At 49.0% G+C, this 19,004-nt stretch overlaps 1 protein-coding gene across 1 annotated transcript in view; it reads left to right on the top strand.

Annotated features, from left to right (window-relative positions):
* Window positions 1–18,692, top strand: part of MAML1 (mastermind like transcriptional coactivator 1) — a 49,261-nt gene extending 30,569 nt beyond the window's left edge. The window contains exons 2-5 of the mRNA XM_003279556.4: window positions 6,736–8,151; window positions 10,258–10,497; window positions 12,562–12,658; window positions 15,307–18,692. Coding sequence (XP_003279604.1) covers window positions 6,736–8,151; window positions 10,258–10,497; window positions 12,562–12,658; window positions 15,307–16,289 — 2,736 coding nt within the window. The 3' untranslated portion in view covers window positions 16,290–18,692. The remainder of the gene's footprint in view (window positions 1–6,735; window positions 8,152–10,257; window positions 10,498–12,561; window positions 12,659–15,306) is intronic.
* Window positions 18,693–19,004: the final 312 nt, after the last annotated feature.

The raw sequence follows: 19,004 nt of genomic DNA, 5'->3' as shown, positions 1-19,004 counted from the left end.
CTCCTGAGTAGCTGGGACTACAGGCGCCTGCCACCTCGCCCGGCTAATTTTTTTGTATTTTTAGTAGAGATGGGGTTTCACTGTGTTATCCAAGATGGTCTCGATCTCCTGACCTCGTGATCCGCCCACCTCGGCCTCCCAAAGTGCTGGGATTACAGGCGTGAGCCACCACACCTGACCTTTTTTTTTTCTTTTTTAAAAATATTTTACTGGCCCAGTGCGATGGCTCACACCTATAATCCCAGCACTTTGGGAGACCAAGGTGGGCAGATCACTTGAAGTCAGGAGTTCAAGACCAGCCTGGCCAACGTGGTGAAACCCCTTCTCTACTCAAAATACGAAAATTAGCCAGGCATGGTGGCACACGCCTGTAATCCCAGCTACCCGGGAGGCTGAGGCAGGAGAATAGCTTGAACCTGCAGAGGTTGCAGTGAACCAAGATCGTGCCACTGCACTCCAACCGGGGCGACAGAGCAAGACTCCGTCTCAAAAAAAAAAAAAATTACAAAGATTGTTTGTGGCGCTGGTATGTGGGATTTCCTCACAGCACAGTTCATTTTTCTGGTAGTGACACCTGCTGGGTATCTGCGCTTCACCTAGGGGAAGGTGCTCCTTTTTGTATGGTTTGAAACTGACTCACTCTGTCCTGCTGCTGGTGTTTGATATGCAGGCTTCTCTTTTGGCATCGCTCTCGGAAGTGGGATTAATTCACCAAGTCTGTTCTGACAAAGGGGGTCTGTTGGCAGCAGACCCCAGCATTCAGAAGGGATCCTTCTTGAGACATCAAAACTCAGGAAACCTTGTGTAATTTTCTCAGTTTCACTGGCAATAAAACAGGAACAATGATATTCATCTAGGGTTGTTTTGAAGGTTGAGTGAGATCCTGAATTAACTGGGAATAATAGTTTAAGAATAATTAACTGGGAATACATCATAAGTAACTGGAAATGAGGGGTCAGCAAGCACATGACTTAAGTGAGGACTTCTTCCTACAGCACTTGGTTCAGATTTGTGCTTTATCAAAGTAACAAGTTGCTACTTGACATGGATTTCCCTTCCTCAAGTCACTGAAAACTTGAGTGTTGCATGAAATGGACCTACTTTACCTGAAGAGAGGGTCAGGGCTCCTGAGTGTCCTGTGGACATACAGGGCGCTGGGAGAGAAATGTTGGGATCGGGTTGGAATTGCCAATAGTTAACAATTATTGCCTTAAAAACTTCTGATGCTGTAAGTCCTACCCTCTCGTGGAGTCCCTCTGACTGATGAGGAACACAGGTTGGGAGGGCGGGGTCTCAACACATGGTTAAAATAATTCAAGTGAGAGAAATGGGTGTTAATGAATGGAGAGAAGTGGGTGGGTTCAAGAAATGTTAAGGAGGTAGACTCCATAGGACTTGGGTACCGATTGTATGCAGGGACTAAGGAGGAGCGGGAGGGAGGCTGGTTTCTGGTTTATGTGACAGGGCAGCTGGTAGTGACAGTCTTATGTAGGAACAGAGGAAAGGAAACAAGACTGGGGAAAGGCTGGCCTCAGCTTCGGACAGATGTCATCGGAGTCATCACTCAAGTAGAGAGGGGCTCAGTAGGTCTTTGGATAGACAGGAGTAAGAGCTCTGCAGAGGTGGGGCATCAGATGGCACATTTATTCACAGACACCAAGTGCTGGGCACTGTCCAAGGCACTGGGGTCTCTGCTTGGCATTCTAGTGTCGGGTTAGGCCCTGACACTAGATGAGTGCCTCTGGGGAGGGGATCAGCAAGAAAGTACTGTGGTGTGGGTGGCAGGTGATGTGGATGATGGAGGAGATAAGCCACCTGAATTAGATGCTGAGTCATCCCCAGAAAAGTTAGAGGGAAGAGGTGCTCTGGACAAAGAGAAGAGCAGGTGCAGAGGCCCCAAGCAACACTGAGCAGGCACATTTGAGAAGCTATAAGCTGTAAGCCAGCCACATGACCCCAGCATGGTGCACAGCAGGGAGGGCTATGAGGGAAGTTGGAAGGGACAAGGGCTGAGTGGATCAGCGTTTGGTTCCCAGACAGTTGGGTTTATTTGAGTGCGATGTTCAGTCATGGGAATTTGAAGGCATGGGAATGTGTGAAATCTCTCAGGTAGAGTATGTAGAGTAAAAGGTGAAGAGGACTGTACTATTTGATAGAAGGGCAGGAGAAGGGGAGACTTTTCAAAGGATACTAGAAACAACCAACCATAAAAGCAGAAGAGAATGCAAGAAGAGTGGTAAAGAAAAAGGGAACTTTAAAGATGGAAGCAGGCCGGGTGCAGTGGCTCACGCCTGTAATCCCAGCACTTTGGGAGGCCGAGGTGGGCAGATCACAAGGTCAGGAGATTGAGACCATCCTGGCTAACATGGTGAAACCCCGTCTCTACTAAAAATACAAAAACAAAATTAGCCAGGCATGGTGTAGTCCAGCTACTCAGGAGGCTGAGGTGGGAGAATGGCGTGAACCCGGGAGGTGGAGCTTGCAGTGAGCTGAGATCGCGTCATTGCACTCCAGCCTGGGTAACACAGAGAGTCTCAGTCTCAAAAAAAAAAAAAAAAAAAAAAGATGGAAGGAGGCCAGGTGCAGTGGCTCACACCTGTAATCCCAGCACTTTAGGAGGCTGAGGCAGGAGGTCGCTTCAGCCCAGGAGTTTGAGACTAGCCTGGACAACATAGTGAGACTCCAGTCTCCACAAAAGCAAAAAAATTAGCCAGGCATGGTGGTTCACGCCTGTGGTCCCAGCTACTCAGGAGGCTGAGGCGGGAGGATCACTTGAGCCCAGGAGTTTGAGGCTGCCATGAGCCTTGATCACCCATTGTATTCCAGCATAGGCAACAGAGTGAGACCCTGTCTCTTAAAAAAAAAAATTAATAAAGGGCCGGGTGAGGTGCCTCACACCTGTAATCCCAACACTTTGGGAGGTCGAGGCGGGTGGATCACATGAGGTCAGGAGTTTGAGACCAGCTGGCCAACATGGCGAAACCCCATCTCTACTAAAAATACAAAATTAGCTGGACGTGGTGGTGCACACCTGTAATCCCCGCTGCTCGGGAGACTGAGGCAGGAGAGTCACTTGAACCTGGGAGGCGGAGGTTCCAGCGAGCTGAGATTGCACCATTGCACTCCAGCCTGGGCGACAAGAGCGAAACTCCGTCTCAATAATAATAATAAAGATGAATTATTAAGTGGCAGATGATACGAGGGAGAGGAAGGACTGAAAATATGGCCTATGTGTAACAGTAGGAAGATCATTGCTGGCCTTGGAGAAAGCAGTTCTCAACTCCTCCCTTCCTTTTCCCCACATCCCATCGATTTCCAGATTGGCCAGGAATGTAATCCGTATTGCCATAGATCAAGGTGCTAGCTCTAAGGGGTGGGAACTGGTGGCGTTTGGCTGACAGGAGGATGATAGAAGAGATAAAAAAGAGGAGGCAGGAGGAAAAGCAAATTTCCTGATGAGTAGGGCTAGAAAGTGGCATTGGCTGCTAGTGCATAAGGAGCACTGATGAGAGAACCACGCGTGTCTTCAGCAGCTGTGTCTGTCAGCTCAGAGTGGAGGCATGTAGGTGTTGTCATTTTTTGGTGAGTTTGGCCACAAAGCATTCTGGGATTGTAGCGGTGGGTGGTTGAAGAAGGAGGAAGTGGAGATAGGTGAAGGATTATCCTTCCTATAAGGCTAGTGCATGGTGGGTGAGAGACTGACAGGATGCTGCTTAGGAGTCCAAAAGGTGTGGCCAGCTCCAGCTTGATTCAGAGCAGTGGTGGTATCCTGGAGCTCCTCTCCCAGAGCAGAGGATGGCAGGTGGCACCTGGAGTGTGGCCTCCCAGGGACGGAGCTGGCATAGGCTAGAATGGGAGTGAGGTCAGCAGGGTGTCTTGGTGGAAGGCTGAGCACACGTGGTTCTCCAGCTGACCACGAGCATCTGATCATATTATCTCCCAGGACTGGGTCCTCCTGGAACCCTGTACACTGCAGAAGCTCTTCAGTAGTTACAACAGGCACCTTTGAGCTGAGCACCCAGAAGTACCAGAATGTGCTGGAGCAGGCTCCTGTGTTTATACATGGCAGCCAGTCCAGTATTGCTTGATAGCACCTTTTGTGTTTGTTCTTACGTAACTTTTAATCTCTTCAGGCTGTTTTCCCATCTCTATTGTGATTCTTGGAGTTCAGGCTCCAAGGCTTACTCATCCTTGCCCTGCATATCAGACACTCCTGCAAATGCTCAGGGCTTAAAAATCTGCCGGGGCCACCACATTACACACTCCTATCCCCGCCCACGTTATTCCGGTTAAATTTTGTGAGTAGTTGACAAAATGCCCTACTGTTTCCTTTGGTTAAAAACAATAGGTATTACAAAATTGAGTTGTGACACTGGAACTTGTCTGCAGCTGTTTGCATGTGGATATTGAATGAGGGAGTGGTACCTTTTGTAATTGTTAGAGCAAAGAAAGATTCTGTTTCTAATCTGAGACAACTAGCTGACTCATCAGGTGCCTTGACCCTTTAGATTTCCGTCTTTCTTTTCCCCCTAGGAAAATGGAAAACTGAGCTCACAAGTTTACAGATAGCCCAGACCTGGCACTGTGGAACAAAAGAAAATGGTAGAAAATATGAAAATCAAGGAAATGTTAGCAACTAATTTTTTATTTCCTCTGACCATTTAAATGGGTATGAATTTGCCTTCCACAAGGAAAACTTTTCAAATAATGGCTTTTATAAAGGGTCTGTTTTATGTGCATGGTTCCCTTCCACCCCTAGGTGGCAGGAGAAAGCAGAAGAACCTGCATGAAAGTAAAGCAAACGCCCTGCAGCTGTGGGGCAGTGTTCTGAATCCTAGGATTGTTGCTTACCTCTGCCCTGCAGTTCCATTTGTCAGGCATTCCTGCGATTTTTTTTTTTCAGACCGACTTAGTTACCCATATATGGATTTTTAAAAATACTGACTTGGCTAGGATTTATAGAGCACTGTGTAGTCAGCTTTAACTGTTCAGAAATAAGCAAATCTTGATGTGGGGAAAAGAACAGGAACATTAGAATTGGGGATTAGAGGTTGAGAAAATGGTCCTCCCTGGTGTCCAGTGGGTAATCTGCTGTTGAGAACTGATGCCCGTGGAGTTGCCCCAGGCGGGACACCCAGGCCAGGGCACTTCACCTGGGCTCCTGGGGTTGGTGTGGAGAGTCAGGTGGCCTTTCTCTGCAGCCGGAGAAGCTAGCACAGGGGGCTCCCTGTCTCCTCTGAATCCTGTCTAAAGGTAATGAAGGCTGTTACTTGGAACATTTTCTAATAACATGCTATAGATGCTTAGGGTTTATGGGAAGGGGGGATGGTACTGGCGTGGGGGATAAAGGACAAAAACATAATAAACACAGGAAAGGAGCAGCATGTGTTCAGAAGCTGAGCATAGGCACCTCCTCTGGGCAGTGGAGTTGAGTCCTGACTGCAGCACATGCAGCTGAGGAAGTAGTAGAAAGATTCCATCTTCTGTCCCCTTCCCATCCCTTCTGACATGTTCTTATCTTGAAATTGCCGCCCCTGAACTCCCAGGGTACTTACTGTGTGCTGCTCTCAGTCTGTAGCCATGTCTGTGTCTGTCCCATGTCCTGAAAGCCCACAAGAGGAGGAGCTGTCTTGTTTGTCTTTATGTTCCCCACAGCACTTGTCTCTGGCACAAGGCAGAATCTTAGTAACTTTAGTGGCATGAATCCATCGAGAAGGAAACAGGAACAGAGTCACAGTGTCACATCAGACATGATTGTGTTCAAGCAAATAGTCCCAATAAGAAGTAGTGAGAGGCTGTCAGGGCGCGGTGGCTCACACCTGTAATCCCAGCACTTTGGGAGACTGAGGTGGGCAGATCACCTGAGGTCTGGAGTTCGAGACCAGTCTGACCAACATGGAGAAACCCTGTCTTTACTAAAAATACAAAATTAGCCGGGCTTGGTGGTGCATGCCTGTAATCCCAGCTACTCCGGAGGCTGAGGCAGGAGAATGGCTTGAACCCGGGAGGCGGAGGTTGCTGTGAGCCAAGATCACGCCATTGCACTCCAGCCTGGGCAACGAGCAAAACTCTGTCTCAAAAAAAGAAAAGTGAGGGGCCAGGCACAGTGGCTCATGCCTGTAATCCCAGCACTTTGGGAGGCTGAGGCAGGTGAATCACTTGAGGCCAGGAGTTTGTGACCAGCCTGGCCAACATAGTGAAACCCTGTCCCTACCAAAAAATACCAGAAGTTAGCCAGGCATGGTGGTGCACATCTGTAATCCCAGCTACTTGGGAGGTTGAGGCATGAGAATTGATTGAACCCAGGACATGGAGGTTGCAGTGAGCTGAGATTGTGCCACCACACTCCACCCAGCCTGGCGGCAGAGCAAGGCTCCATCTCAAAAAAAATAATGTGTGTGTGTGTGTGTGTGTGTGTGTGTGTGTGTGTACTCTCTGGCCTTTTTTCGTTGGCTCCATTCTTGGGCATACCTCCAGATGAGATGGCTGTGGGCAGCCTCATGCCTGTCTCCTGCAGAAAGAGGACTGCAGAAGCACTTTAGCTAGACGTCAGTTCTGACTGGCCAGGTACAGGACCGTCAGGGAAAATGGAGGTGTGTCCCCAGAAATGGGAGTGTAAACTACGCAAGCAGAACCCACTGGCAAGCGTTGCAGGGACATCAGCCCTTGGCTTGTTACTGTCATAGCAGAGCAAATTCATATGTATCTTAAGTCATTCTTTTCAATGTTTTTCAGCATCTTCATGATACAGTTAAGAGGAATCTTGACAGAGCCACTTCCCCTCAGAATGGTGATCAACAGAATGGCTACGGGGACCTCTTTCCTGGGCATAAGAAGACTCGCCGGGAGGCCCCTCTGGGAGTTGCCATCTCTTCCAATGGACTGCCTCCAGCCTCCCCACTTGGTCAGTCTGACAAGCCTTCTGGAGCCGACGCCCTGCAGTCCAGTGGGAAGCACTCTCTGGGGCTAGACTCTCTCAACAAAAAGCGTCTGGCTGACTCCAGCCTCCACTTGAATGGAGGCAGTAACCCCAGTGAGTCATTTCCTCTGAGCCTGAATAAAGAACTGAAGCAGGAGCCTGTCGAAGACCTGCCTTGCATGATCACTGGGACTGTCGGCTCCATATCGCAAAGCAACCTCATGCCAGACCTCAACCTTAACGAGCAGGAGTGGAAGGAGCTCATCGAGGAGCTGAACAGGTCGGTGCCCGATGAAGACATGAAGGACCTGTTTAATGAGGACTTTGAGGAGAAGAAGGACCCAGAGTCTTCTGGCTCTGCCACACAAACCCCCTTGGCACAGGACATTAATATTAAGACGGAATTCTCTCCAGCAGCCTTTGAGCAAGAACAGTTAGGCTCTCCACAAGTGAGGGCCGGGTCTGCAGGGCAGACCTTTCTGGGGCCTTCGTCTGCCCCTGTGAGTACAGATTCCCCCAGCCTAGGGGGCTCCCAAACCTTATTCCACACCTCTGGTCAGCCCGGGGCGGACAATCCCAGTCCAAACCTGATGCCGGCATCAGCCCAGGCCCAGAACGCACAAAGAGCCCTTGCAAGTGTGGTATTGCCCAGTCAGGGCCCAGGAGGGGCCTCAGAGCTGTCCTCTGCCCACCAGCTCCAGCAGATCGCTGCCAAGCAGAAGCGCGAGCAGATGCTCCAGAACCCACAGCAGGCCACCCCGGCACCGGCCCCGGGCCAGATGTCCACATGGCAGCAGACGGGGCCCTCCCACAGTTCCTTAGATGTCTCTTACCCCATGGAGAAGCCTGCCAGCCCTTCCAGCTACAAGCAAGACTTCACCAACTCCAAACTGCTCATGATGCCTAGTGTGAATAAGAGTTCCCCTCGGCCCGGAGGCCCCTACCTCCAGCCCAGCCATGTGAACCTGCTGAGTCACCAGCCACCGAGTAACTTGAATCAGAACTCCGTGAATAACCCAGGGTCTGTGCTGGACTACGGCAATACAAAACCCCTTTCTCATTACAAAGCGGACTGTGGGCAAGGCAGCCCGGGGTCTGGCCAGAGCAAGCCAGCCCTGATGGCTTATCTTCCCCAGCAGCTGTCCCATCTGAGTCACGAGCAGAACTCCTTGTTTCTGATGAAGCCAAAGCCAGGAAATATGCCTTTCCGATCACTGGTTCCACCTGGCCAGGTAAGTATGAGCCTTTGCTTTCTGTTCCTCTGCTGCAGACACTTCAGTGAGGTTACTCGCTACTTTGGATGTTAGTTGGATCCGAGGTAGTTGTGGGAAGAGGGAATAGCTGCTGTCATCCTTTGCTCCTCTTGGGAGTGGAAATTTATAAAATAAACCACGGTTGATTGTTAATAAAAAATAGGGTAAAGTTACCTAGCATAGCTTGATTTTTAACTACACAAAGGTTTGAGGAATCACCTGCATTTAGTCCAGTGTCTTTTTCATGCCGTAGGATTTAAATTAAGTAATTTGTGACCGTGTTTTGCAGATAAACATTACATTTAACGTGCTTCCTAGAGGCTTGGCTTTTTTTTTTTTTTTTTTTTTTTTTTTGCTACCTTTCAGATCTCCATGTACAAAATTCCCTAATTTTTGGTAAGCTTATAACATTGTAGGCACTTGCTGCTTCCCAGCACAGCTCAGCTCTGTGCTTACTTTATCATGGTTCTAAAGCCTGGTAGCATCACATGGAAAATGGCCCTTCGGGTTGTTTCCTGTTTTCTGCTAGTGCAGATAAGCCTGCAGTGAACGTGAATTTGTAATACATGCTAAAATTTTGCAAATTAAAAAGCCCAGTGCCAGTAATATCCTGAGGAAATAGACGCACTCCTATATTGATGAGAGTGTGTAAATGAGCTCACTGCTTTTGGGAAGTCATTTGACATGACATATTTTTCACGTGCTATAAAATGTTCATATGCATTGACACACTATATACCCGAGAAGTTGATCTACAGAAATAATCCAAAATAAAAGAAAAAGTTATACCCAAGATATTCATTGTGTGGTTATTTCTAATAGCCAAAAACTGTAAGCCGTTTAAGCATCTCCTAGTGCTGATAATTCCACTTACTTCAGCCAGTAAGATGTCTCACGCCGTTCAGCACCCCCTGAAGAGAGGTTCAGCTGCACACAGTGAGGGTGCTTGCCATCCGCGTAGCACTCTGCACCTTACGAAGCACTCTCAGTAGTTCTTAAGCTTCCGGTGACTAGAGTGAAGAATTTATACCACAGAATGTTAGAATGAATAACTAGAAAGGAGCTCAACAAGCTGAAACTGGTTTAAGTAATGATTGCTTTTTGCCTATCTTCTGCTAAGTTCTCCCCTTTTCTTCTAAGTGTCAGTAATGACAGGATAATATTGCGGTGGCCTTTGACATGACTCTCACTTTTTGGCCTATATATTGACAGAGAATATCTGTTAAAGTTCTCATTGATTCTCAGTATTTTTTGAGGATGGGTATCTGAGAAAAGCTAAGCAATCTCTTCCAGTAAAATGCTTGTACAGATGTACGGTTTCGGGTCGTTCAGGGATGGCCCCAAATCCAAGGTTTATGCACATGGGACAGAGTGGTCTCCATTGACCAAAGCCCCCTTCAAAGTGTTCTTCCCCTAGGCTGGGCGTGGTGGCTCACGCCTGTAATCCCAGCACTTTGAGAGGGCCGAGGTGGGCGGAGCACCTGAGGTCAGTAGTTCGAGACCAGCCTGACCAACATGGAGAAACCCCATCTCTACTAAAAATACAAAATTAGCCAGGCGTGGTGGCACATGCCTGTAATCCCAGCTACTCGGGAGGCTGAGGCAGGGGAATCGCTTGAACTTTGGAGGCGGAGGTTGCAGTGAGCTGAGATCGTACCATTGCACTCCAGCCTGGGCAACAACAGTGAAACTCTGTCTCAAAAAAAAAAAAAAAAAGTATTCTTCCCCTATTGGCCCCCTCTGCACTCACATGTCCTGATAAGTGAGCATTCCTAAGCCTTGATTGCTTACTGGAACTATCGTGCGCAAATATGAAAGCTTACATCTGCTTAATGTAAAACCATACCTTTGTCACTGGTGAATCACTGGGAGCAAAACTAACACGTGTGGAGTAATTGTTTGTTGCTAGGCGCCTGTATGCTCAGATGTCGTCACTTTTGGTCTGTGCTCCAGCCCTGTGGGATTGGAGGTCAGAAGGGAAGCAGAGACTTGGCTTCAAGAGAGTGAACCTTGAATTCACTGAATGGAGCTTATTTGGTCTGATCAGAGCTTAGAGACTTCACAGTCTCCTATCTGTGTTGACAGGAGCAGAACCCTTCCAGTGTCCCTGTGCCAGCCCAGGCTGCCAGTGTTGGGACCCAGCCTCCTGCCGTGTCCGTGGCCAGCTCCCACAACAGCTCCCCCTATCTCAGCAGCCAGCAACAGGCCGCTGTAATGAAGCAGCATCAGTTGCTTTTGGACCAACAGAAACAAAGGGAGCAGCAGCAAAAGCATTTACAGCAACAGCAGTTCCTTCAGAGGCAACAGCACCTTCTCGCAGAACAGGTAAAAAGAAAGGTGGAAGGAAACCACTGCTTCCCACCTTTGCCTGCACCCTGAGTCACTGCTGCACTCACACCTTCCGCTTGTGTGTGTGGAATTTGCACTGACTTGCATGCCTGTTGTTAGAGTGCTTTGCCTTTTAAAAACATCTTTCCAGGAATGTGGCATTTCTCAGACAGGGGCAGTCTATGTCAGAAGCTGCTTCATGTCACTTAGTGGAGAGTACTCAAGGCAGACTCAGGGGCTAAAACTGTTTGTGGAAGGGACATTTTCCCATGTTTCTGGTCAGCAGCTTCCAAGCCACTGAGCTCACGTGTCTGTCAGTCCACTATGGGGTCAGCTTTGCTGCCACTACAGAGCCTGTTATAAGCCAGAATGTGAAGAGGGAAGTGAAGTCATCCCTGAGGGGAAACACAGTTCACTCGCTTGGTTACCAAGTATAGTGCGCAGGCACTAAGGGTTACAAGTGAGAGTTCTTTTTTTTGTTGTTGAGACAGAGTCTTGCTCTGTCACCCAGGCTGCACTGCAGTGGTGCGATCTTGGCTCACTGCAGCCTCCACCTCATAGGTTCATGCAGTTCTCCTGCCTCAGCCTCCCGAGTAGCTGGGACTACAGGCGAGAACCACCATGCCTGGCTAATTTTTGTGTTTTTAGTAGAGATGGGGTTTCACCATGTTGGCCAGGCTGGTCTTGAACTCCTAACCTCAAGTGATCCACCCATCTCGGCCTCCCAAAGTGCTGAGATTACAGGCGTGAGCCACCACGCCTGGCCTTAAATTACATCTTTAAGACATAAGGACTGGCTCCAGACAGTGAAGTTCCTTGAGGACAATCACTGCCTCAGTTCTGCCTTTAAAAAAAGCAGCTTTATTGTGATGTAATTCACATAGCATGTACTTCACCCACATCAGTGAACAATTTAGTCATTTTTAGTATATCACAGTTGTGCAACCATTACCACAATCCATTTTAGACATTTTCATTACCCTAAAACAAATCCCATACCCATGAGCAGCCATTCTCCCATCCATCCAGCCTCTCCAGCTCCTGATCTACTTTCTTTCTCTATAATTGTCTGCTCTGGGCCGGGCGTGGTGGTTCACGCCTGTAATCCCAGCACTTTGGGAGGCCGAGGCGGGCGGATCACAAGGTCAGGAGATCAAGACCATCCTGGCTAACACGGTGAAACCCCATCTCTACTAAAAATACAAAAAAATTAGCTGGGCGTGGTGGCGGGCGCCTGTAGTCCCAGCTACTCGGGTGGCTGAGGCAGGAGAATGGCGTGAACCCGGGAGGGGAGCTTGCAGTGAGCCGAGATCACGCCACTGCACTCCAGCCTGGGCAACAGAGCGAGACTCCATCTCAAAAAAAAAAAAAAATTTTGTCTGTTCTGGACATTTTATATTTATGTTATGTCATTTTCAATCATGTACTATGTAACAGCAATTGATTCCTCTTGATAATAATATTCCATTATATGGACATGTTAAATTTTGTTCATTCATCTGTTCGTGAACATTTAGGTTTCTTGTTTGGGCTGTTAATGAGTATTGTTGTTGTGAACATTCATGTACAAGTTTTCATATAGACATCTGTTTTCGTTTTTCTTGGGTAGATACCTGGGAGTGGAATTGCTTCATCACATGGTAATTTTTATGTTTAACCTTTGGAGGAACTGTCAGACTGTTTTACAGGCTGTCTCATTTTACATTCCCACCAGTGGTATATGAGGGTGCTGATTCCTCTACATCCTCACCAACCACTTGTTATCATCTGACTTTGATTCTGGCCATCCTAGTGGGATCTCATTGTAGCTGTGATTTGCATTTTCCTAACCAGCTCTCCATTTTTTAAAAACAGATATACCTACCTTTTCAAAAAGTCATTGCTCCCTAGATCCGTTTCATACTATTTAAAAACCCCAAAATGAAATCAGCACTATTTCCACAGGAGCCCATTTGTGAGTAACAAACTTGGATAAGTTACTTTCTTCTGACCTCCCTCACTCCATTTGTTTTGGATTTTGTTATATGTTGGTTTTGTTTTGTTGTTCTTGGCATTTTCTAGGAGAAGCAACAGTTTCAGCGCCATCTGACCCGCCCACCACCCCAGTACCAAGACGCGACACAAGGCAGCTTTCCACAACAGGTTGGACAGTTCACAGGTAGGGGGTGTCTGCATGAGGAGCAGGGACAGGGGAGGCCGCTGCCTGGTGCTGGTTGAATCCCTGCTGTCTGCCCAGCTCTATGCCTTGACTTCATCAAGCTGCATGCATTGTCATCATACACACCTCAGTTTGCCTAAGGGTCCTGGTTTTCTAGTTACTCTACGGCATCAGGAGAAGAGGGCACAGAGGCAAACCACTAGAACTACCTTTGCGGGGTCCCTGGCTGTACAGTTTTCTGAAGCAAAATCATTTCTAGTTGGAGGACATCTTATCAGCAGGAAATAGCTTCTGTAATTCTCAAGAAAGTTCTTTGCTTCTGCTTTTATGTGTCTTCAAAAAACGACTCTCCTATCTTCCAGATAAGGACCTAATGCACTTGCGTGGCCTGTGGCTTCTTTCTGTCTTCCCGTCTGCCCACTTGAGTATCACAGATGGCAGCATCACTAGTGGACAGTTGGCCAGAAAAGGGCAGGAAGCACACTTGAGTCTAGCTGTTGTCTCTGAGATGTGCCAGGGAACTTCATAGGCCATCCCTCCAGAAAGGCACAGAGATTTCAGGGAATGGACACAGGAAGCTCTGGTCTGCCCGCCTTCCTAGCTCCTCTCAGAATGTCTTAGAAACCTGTTTTAACCTGTTTTTCCTTATTTGGGACCTTGCTATAAAGGGTCCCAGAGAGACTGATTGCAGCTGTGTGTCCTGGAGGAGACCAGGGGCGGTTTTATGTGTGTGCTACTTGGGGTCAACGTGGGGTTAAAATCTGCAGGCATTTCAAAAGCATGGGTCTGACCCATGTTTTCTGCCTTCAGACCCATCTGACATTTTGTGGATTATTGATGGGAATGAAATAGCCTGTTTCAGCTCTCCTCTTATCCTCAACCCAATTTTATTATTGTTGTTTTGAGACAGAGTCTTGGTCTGTCGCCCAGGCTGCAGTGCAGTGGCGTGATCTCAGCTCACTGCAACCTCCACCTCCTAGGTTCAAGAGATTCTCCTGCTTCAGCCTCCCAAGTAGCTGGGATTACAGGCGCCACCATGCCCGGCTGACTTTTGTATTTTTAGTAGAGACGGGGTTTCACCATGTTGGGCAGGCTGATCTCGCATACCTGACCTTGTGATCTGCCCGCCTCGGCCTCCCAAAGTGCTGGGATTACAGGCATGAGCTACCATGCCCGGCCCCAGTTTTTATTATATAGTTGCTAGTAGAGAGGAAGAAGAACAAAGCATTGAGTTACGGCCAATCCCTGAACAGTGACTCTCCTACCCACAAAACCTATTTCAGTTAATGGTGTTACCATATGTCCATTGCTTAAGCCAGGAGGCCTAGACAGCAGTTCCCTGAGCATAGGGGTGCTTTCTCTTCCATCCTCTGCTGTCTCTCCAGCACAGCACCTGCCACAGAGTGGGTACTCAGTGAAGATCTGGTAATTTCCTGCGACTCCTCCCTCCTTTGGCCATCTTGTCATTTCATAGTATAAATGGTGTGCCATAAGGTGGTATATTGTCTGGTGAGATGTTGTCACACAGTCCTGCGCCTCCACCCCCCATTCCCACATGGTCTGCCCTCCCTCATCTCTGTGACTGAACAGCCTCTCCCCAGCATGGTCTCAGCCACACTCTCAGTCCAGCCACTCTTGGGCTTTACAACCCTGTTCTTTGTTTGTTTGTTTGTTTGTTTGTTTGAGACAGAGTCTTGCTCTTTCGCCCAGGCTGGAGTGCAGTGGCACGATCTCGGCTCACTGCAGCCTCTGCCTCCCAAATTCAAGCAATTCTCCTGCCTCAGCCTCCCGAGTAGCTGGGGGCATGCGCCGCCACGCCTGGCTAATTTTCGTATTTTTAGTAGAGACAGGGTTTCACTGTGTTGGCCAGGATGGTCTTGATCTCCTGACCTCGTGATTCGTCCGCCTCGGTCTCCCAAAGTGCTGGGATTACAGGCGTGAACCACCGCGCCCGGCCACAACCCCGTTCTTCACATGCCATCCACAGCTCTTCCCTATCTGGCCGAAACTAGCTCTTCCATTTTATCTCTAACCAGCTGGCCACTGTCTCCATACCCTGGCCACGGCCAGCCTCTGAAAGTTCCCCACACAGGTGCCTTTTTCTGACTCTGCCCTTGCACACACTTGCCTGGAATGCTCTTTTTCCCCAAACTGTTAAATTGCTAAACTTATGTGCTTTTAAACCTAGTGGATTCATCACCATCTCTCTCAAGCCTTCCCCGATGCCAGGGCGTCCGGCCTGCACCCTGCAGCCTGCTGGCCAGGCGTGCCCCATCGCGCCCCATCATGCCATGTGCTAACTTTGCCTCCCAGAGGCGGATCTTGCGTTGAGTCCACCTCAGAGTCCCCGGTGCCCACCACAGGGTCCCCACAGAGTAGAAATTTGGTGGGTGCTTGAAAGTTAGATGAAGCAGGTCACTGGTTTTCTCTCCCCTGGGGCTTTGTCCTTCCTCTGTGCCTTTCTGAACCCCATCATTGTTTCAGAGACCAGGCCTCCATTCCACCTGTGGGAGGCTTTCTGCCCTGTGTTCCCCAGGGCCCTCTTCCCAGTGTGCTGTGAACGTGAGACTTCTGGTGCTGCGGCTCGGGTCTCAGAGGGACCCGGTGGTGGTCGACTCCTGACTGCCAGACTCTTCTCTGTCTTGTAGGGTCCTCTGCTGCCGTGCCCGGCATGAACACCTTGGGTCCATCCAACTCCAGCTGTCCTCGAGTGTTCCCTCAGGCTGGGAATCTGATGCCAATGGGCCCTGGACATGCTTCAGTTTCCTCTCTCCCCACAAACTCAGGCCAACAGGACCGGGGTGTGGCTCAGTTCCCTGGCTCCCAAAACATGCCTCAGAGCAGCCTCTATGGCATGGCTTCTGGCATAACCCAGATAGTTGCCCAGCCCCCGCCACAGGCCACCAATGGACATGCCCATATTCCACGGCAGACCAGCGTGGGCCAGAACACCTCCGTCTCAGCTGCCTATGGGCAGAACTCTCTGGGAAGCTCTGGCCTCTCCCAGCAGCACAATAAGGGGACCCTGAACCCTGGTTTAACAAAGCCACCAGTCCCAAGGGTGTCACCAGCCATGGGAGGCCAGAATTCCTCCTGGCAGCATCAGGGAATGCCGAACCTGAGTGGCCAGACCCCAGGGAACAGCAACGTGAGTCCCTTCACTGCAGCCTCCAGTTTCCACATGCAGCAGCAGGCCCACCTGAAAATGTCTAGCCCGCAGTTCTCCCAGGCAATGCCCAACAGGCCCATGGCTCCCATGAGCTCAGCAGCTGCTGTGGGGTCCTTGCTACCCCCAGTGAGTGCACAGCAGAGGACCAGCGCCCCTGCCCCAGCACCACCCCCAACAGCCCCTCAGCAGGGCTTGCCTGGCCTGAGCCCAGCAGGGCCTGAGCTGGGGGCCTTCAGCCAGAGCCCTGCCTCACAGATGGGCGGTCGGGCAGGGCTGCACTGCACCCAGGCCTACCCTGTGCGGACCGCGGGCCAGGAGCTGCCTTTTGCCTACAGCGGGCAGCCAGGTGGCAGTGGGCTCTCTAGTGTGGCTGGACACACCGATCTGATCGACTCCCTGCTGAAGAACAGGACTTCCGAGGAGTGGATGAGTGATTTGGACGACCTGTTAGGGTCTCAGTAATGGAAGGATTTGTAGTGATTTTAGTGTTCATTCATCCTATATTTTTATTCTCAGATTCAAAGAAAGAGCAACTACTTTGGACCAAAAGCCCATGGCCTGGGGAGCTGGGCAGGTATAGCCCAAGCTCCAGGTGAGGCTGGCCCTGGGCAGGGTCTGTGGCTGCGCCCCTCAGGCCAGCAGTTCAGGTCCATCGGGCTGGCCCCAGCCCATCTGCTGGCATCAGTACCTGGTGTTGGGACAGCAGGATAGGGTTCTAAAGGTGGTTTTCTATCCAAATGACCAAAAAACCAACAGTAACAACAGTGAAACCCCACAATATCAGGCTTATAAAAATCTGTGCCATCATGGTGATTTTATCCAAGATTTCTCCACTTACCCCAGTGTTGGGGACAAGTTTTTGTTGAAACTTTATATAGCAGAATTATTTGCAATTTGTAGCATAGAAAAGATTTTTAAATTTTTTTACAAAAGGTTTTTAAACAGATTAGGGTAGGTGATGGTTTAAATCAATTAAGTGGCATTGGAAACCTAGGGTTTCCTTTTGATTAAGAGCCTTTTTTGTTTCTGCTCTTTGTCAGCTTTCAGGGGAGAAGGAGGCCACTGGAAAATTATTTCCCTAAGTGCAGGCTGTTGACTGCGTATGCCAAAAAGGGACAGGAGGCATGGAATAGTAGGTCTGGTGACACAGCTAGGGTCTTCCTAGCAGCTCCTCCTCCTCCCTCCCAAGGCCCCCAGGAATCCTTTCCTCCCATGTCCTGGCAGCCGGACCCCAGGCTACATGTGGAAGGTAGAGATGTGGGGGTCTTGTGTCCTGGAGTATTATGTCTCCCCACCTTCTGCAGTTTCTCTGAACGTGTATGTTGCCCATGGTGGGAGCGTGGTCACTGTGCAGTTGTGCACAGATGTCTTTCCTTTACCTGTGGCCTTTCTGTCTGCCTCTCCTTCCTCTCTGCAGCCCAAATGGAAAACAATTATTTACTCCATTGGAGGGGGAAAGCAAGAGTCTTAGAATTCCTAAGGGAACCCTAGCATAAAGGTTTTGGGGAAGGAGGCCGCAGGCCGGCCCAGAGGAAGCAATTCCACTTTGTTTGACAACTTTTGCCACTCCCATGTCAGACGACTTGCACTTTTTAAAGAGATTGCTTTATAACACTAAGACATCCTTTCTAAAGATTCAAGTGGACTTGACTAAGCTGAGGGTCCACAAAATAGAATATGACATGTGAGCCGTTTTTTGAAAACGAAGATGGAGAGAGCACTTCCCCTTAACGAAAGCAAAGTGGTAAGCACAGGGTGAGACCCTTTTACACAGAATGGTGGAGAGAAAAGAGAATGCTGAAAAGTGGCTCAGATGCAGAGTGTTCTATGGAGAAACTGCAGCCCCATTTCTATTTCCCTGGAGTCTCCCAGCGGATCATTCAGGAGTGTCCTATGTGAGAATTGAGCCAAGGAAGATACTCTGCAACCAGCCTGAGTCGCGGTGAGGGGCCGAGAGGTTGTACACACATCGGTAGTTACTTTGCACCAGCAGTGCCTTTCTCACTGGGGGTACTTGGACCCTCAGATCTTCTTTTCTAATAGCCATTTGCCACCCCAGGTGGTATGTCGGCCATTTCTCCTTAAAACACCTTCCCTACCTTTCCCATGTACTCAGTTTAGCTCTCAAAGAAGGGGTGACTCATAAAGCCAGTGAAAATTCCACCCTCTGAGCGAGTTCCCCAGTCTGAAGGGGAAGAGGGTGGCCTCAGCGGCTTTTCTCCCAAAAATCGGCTGAAGGCTGGTTGTGGATCCTTGTTCCTCTCTTGACCCCATCTGGCTGCTGCCCCGTCTCCCACCCCTGTCCCCAGGGCTTGCTGGCCCTGCACTCTGCCTTAGTCCTGGGGCCGGCAACACAGTGGGCTCCTCACTTGCTGCAGTGTCATAGCAATAAAATGTGATTCTTGGGGTCCCCCCAGGGAGCTGCCCATGGCTTTATTTATGAATCTGGTTTTCGGGAGTCAGGGGAGGAGATGACTTTGCTTCTGTGCACAGCCCCGTCTTCCAGGAGCCACGACTCAGAAGAAAAGGGTGCTCAGACTTTTGTTATACACATTTGCTTTGTGTAAATAAATGTTTACAATTTTATATGAAAGATGGAATAAGCGCTAGAGCTTCCAACTGTATATTTTTTACTTTTATAGATTTTAAAACTATGATCCTTTATATGTGTGTTTTGGGGGAGCTATGATAAGTTTTATGGCAAACGGTTGGTATTGTTAACTTTTTATTGTCATCAAAAGTGCATAAAAGTCCTATTAATCCCCATATTCTTCTACTGCCCTTAACTCTGGTATACACCAAAAAGAAATCTTTACTTTCCTTGTTTTATCATTATAAAAATAAAGTATTTTGCTAGTATGGAAACAACCTTTGTATTTGACGTCACCTGGGGTCTGCTGGCAGAAGTTTGGGGATTGGTTTTCTTCTGTAATTTAGCTGCTTGCTTTTCTTGTTTTTTTTTTATTTTTATTTTCTTTAAAGAAATGCTCGTTGAGTCATAGATTTAGCTGCTTTCTTATTGTACATTGTTGAGTGGGAGCTGGTTTGGTTGAAGCCTCAGAGGAGCTTCTGTTATCTGCTGATAGATACTAAATTAGAGCTAGCATCACCCTGAGAAAGCAGCCTGTCTCCGGGACTCACAGGCATCCATGCAGCTGATGGAGGGAGCTGGGCCGG

This window comes from Nomascus leucogenys, chromosome 2 (assembly GCF_006542625.1).
Source record: "Nomascus leucogenys isolate Asia chromosome 2, Asia_NLE_v1, whole genome shotgun sequence".
Classification (NCBI taxonomy): Eukaryota; Metazoa; Chordata; class Mammalia; order Primates; family Hylobatidae; genus Nomascus; species Nomascus leucogenys.
This window is presented reverse-complemented; position numbering and strand designations above follow the sequence as displayed.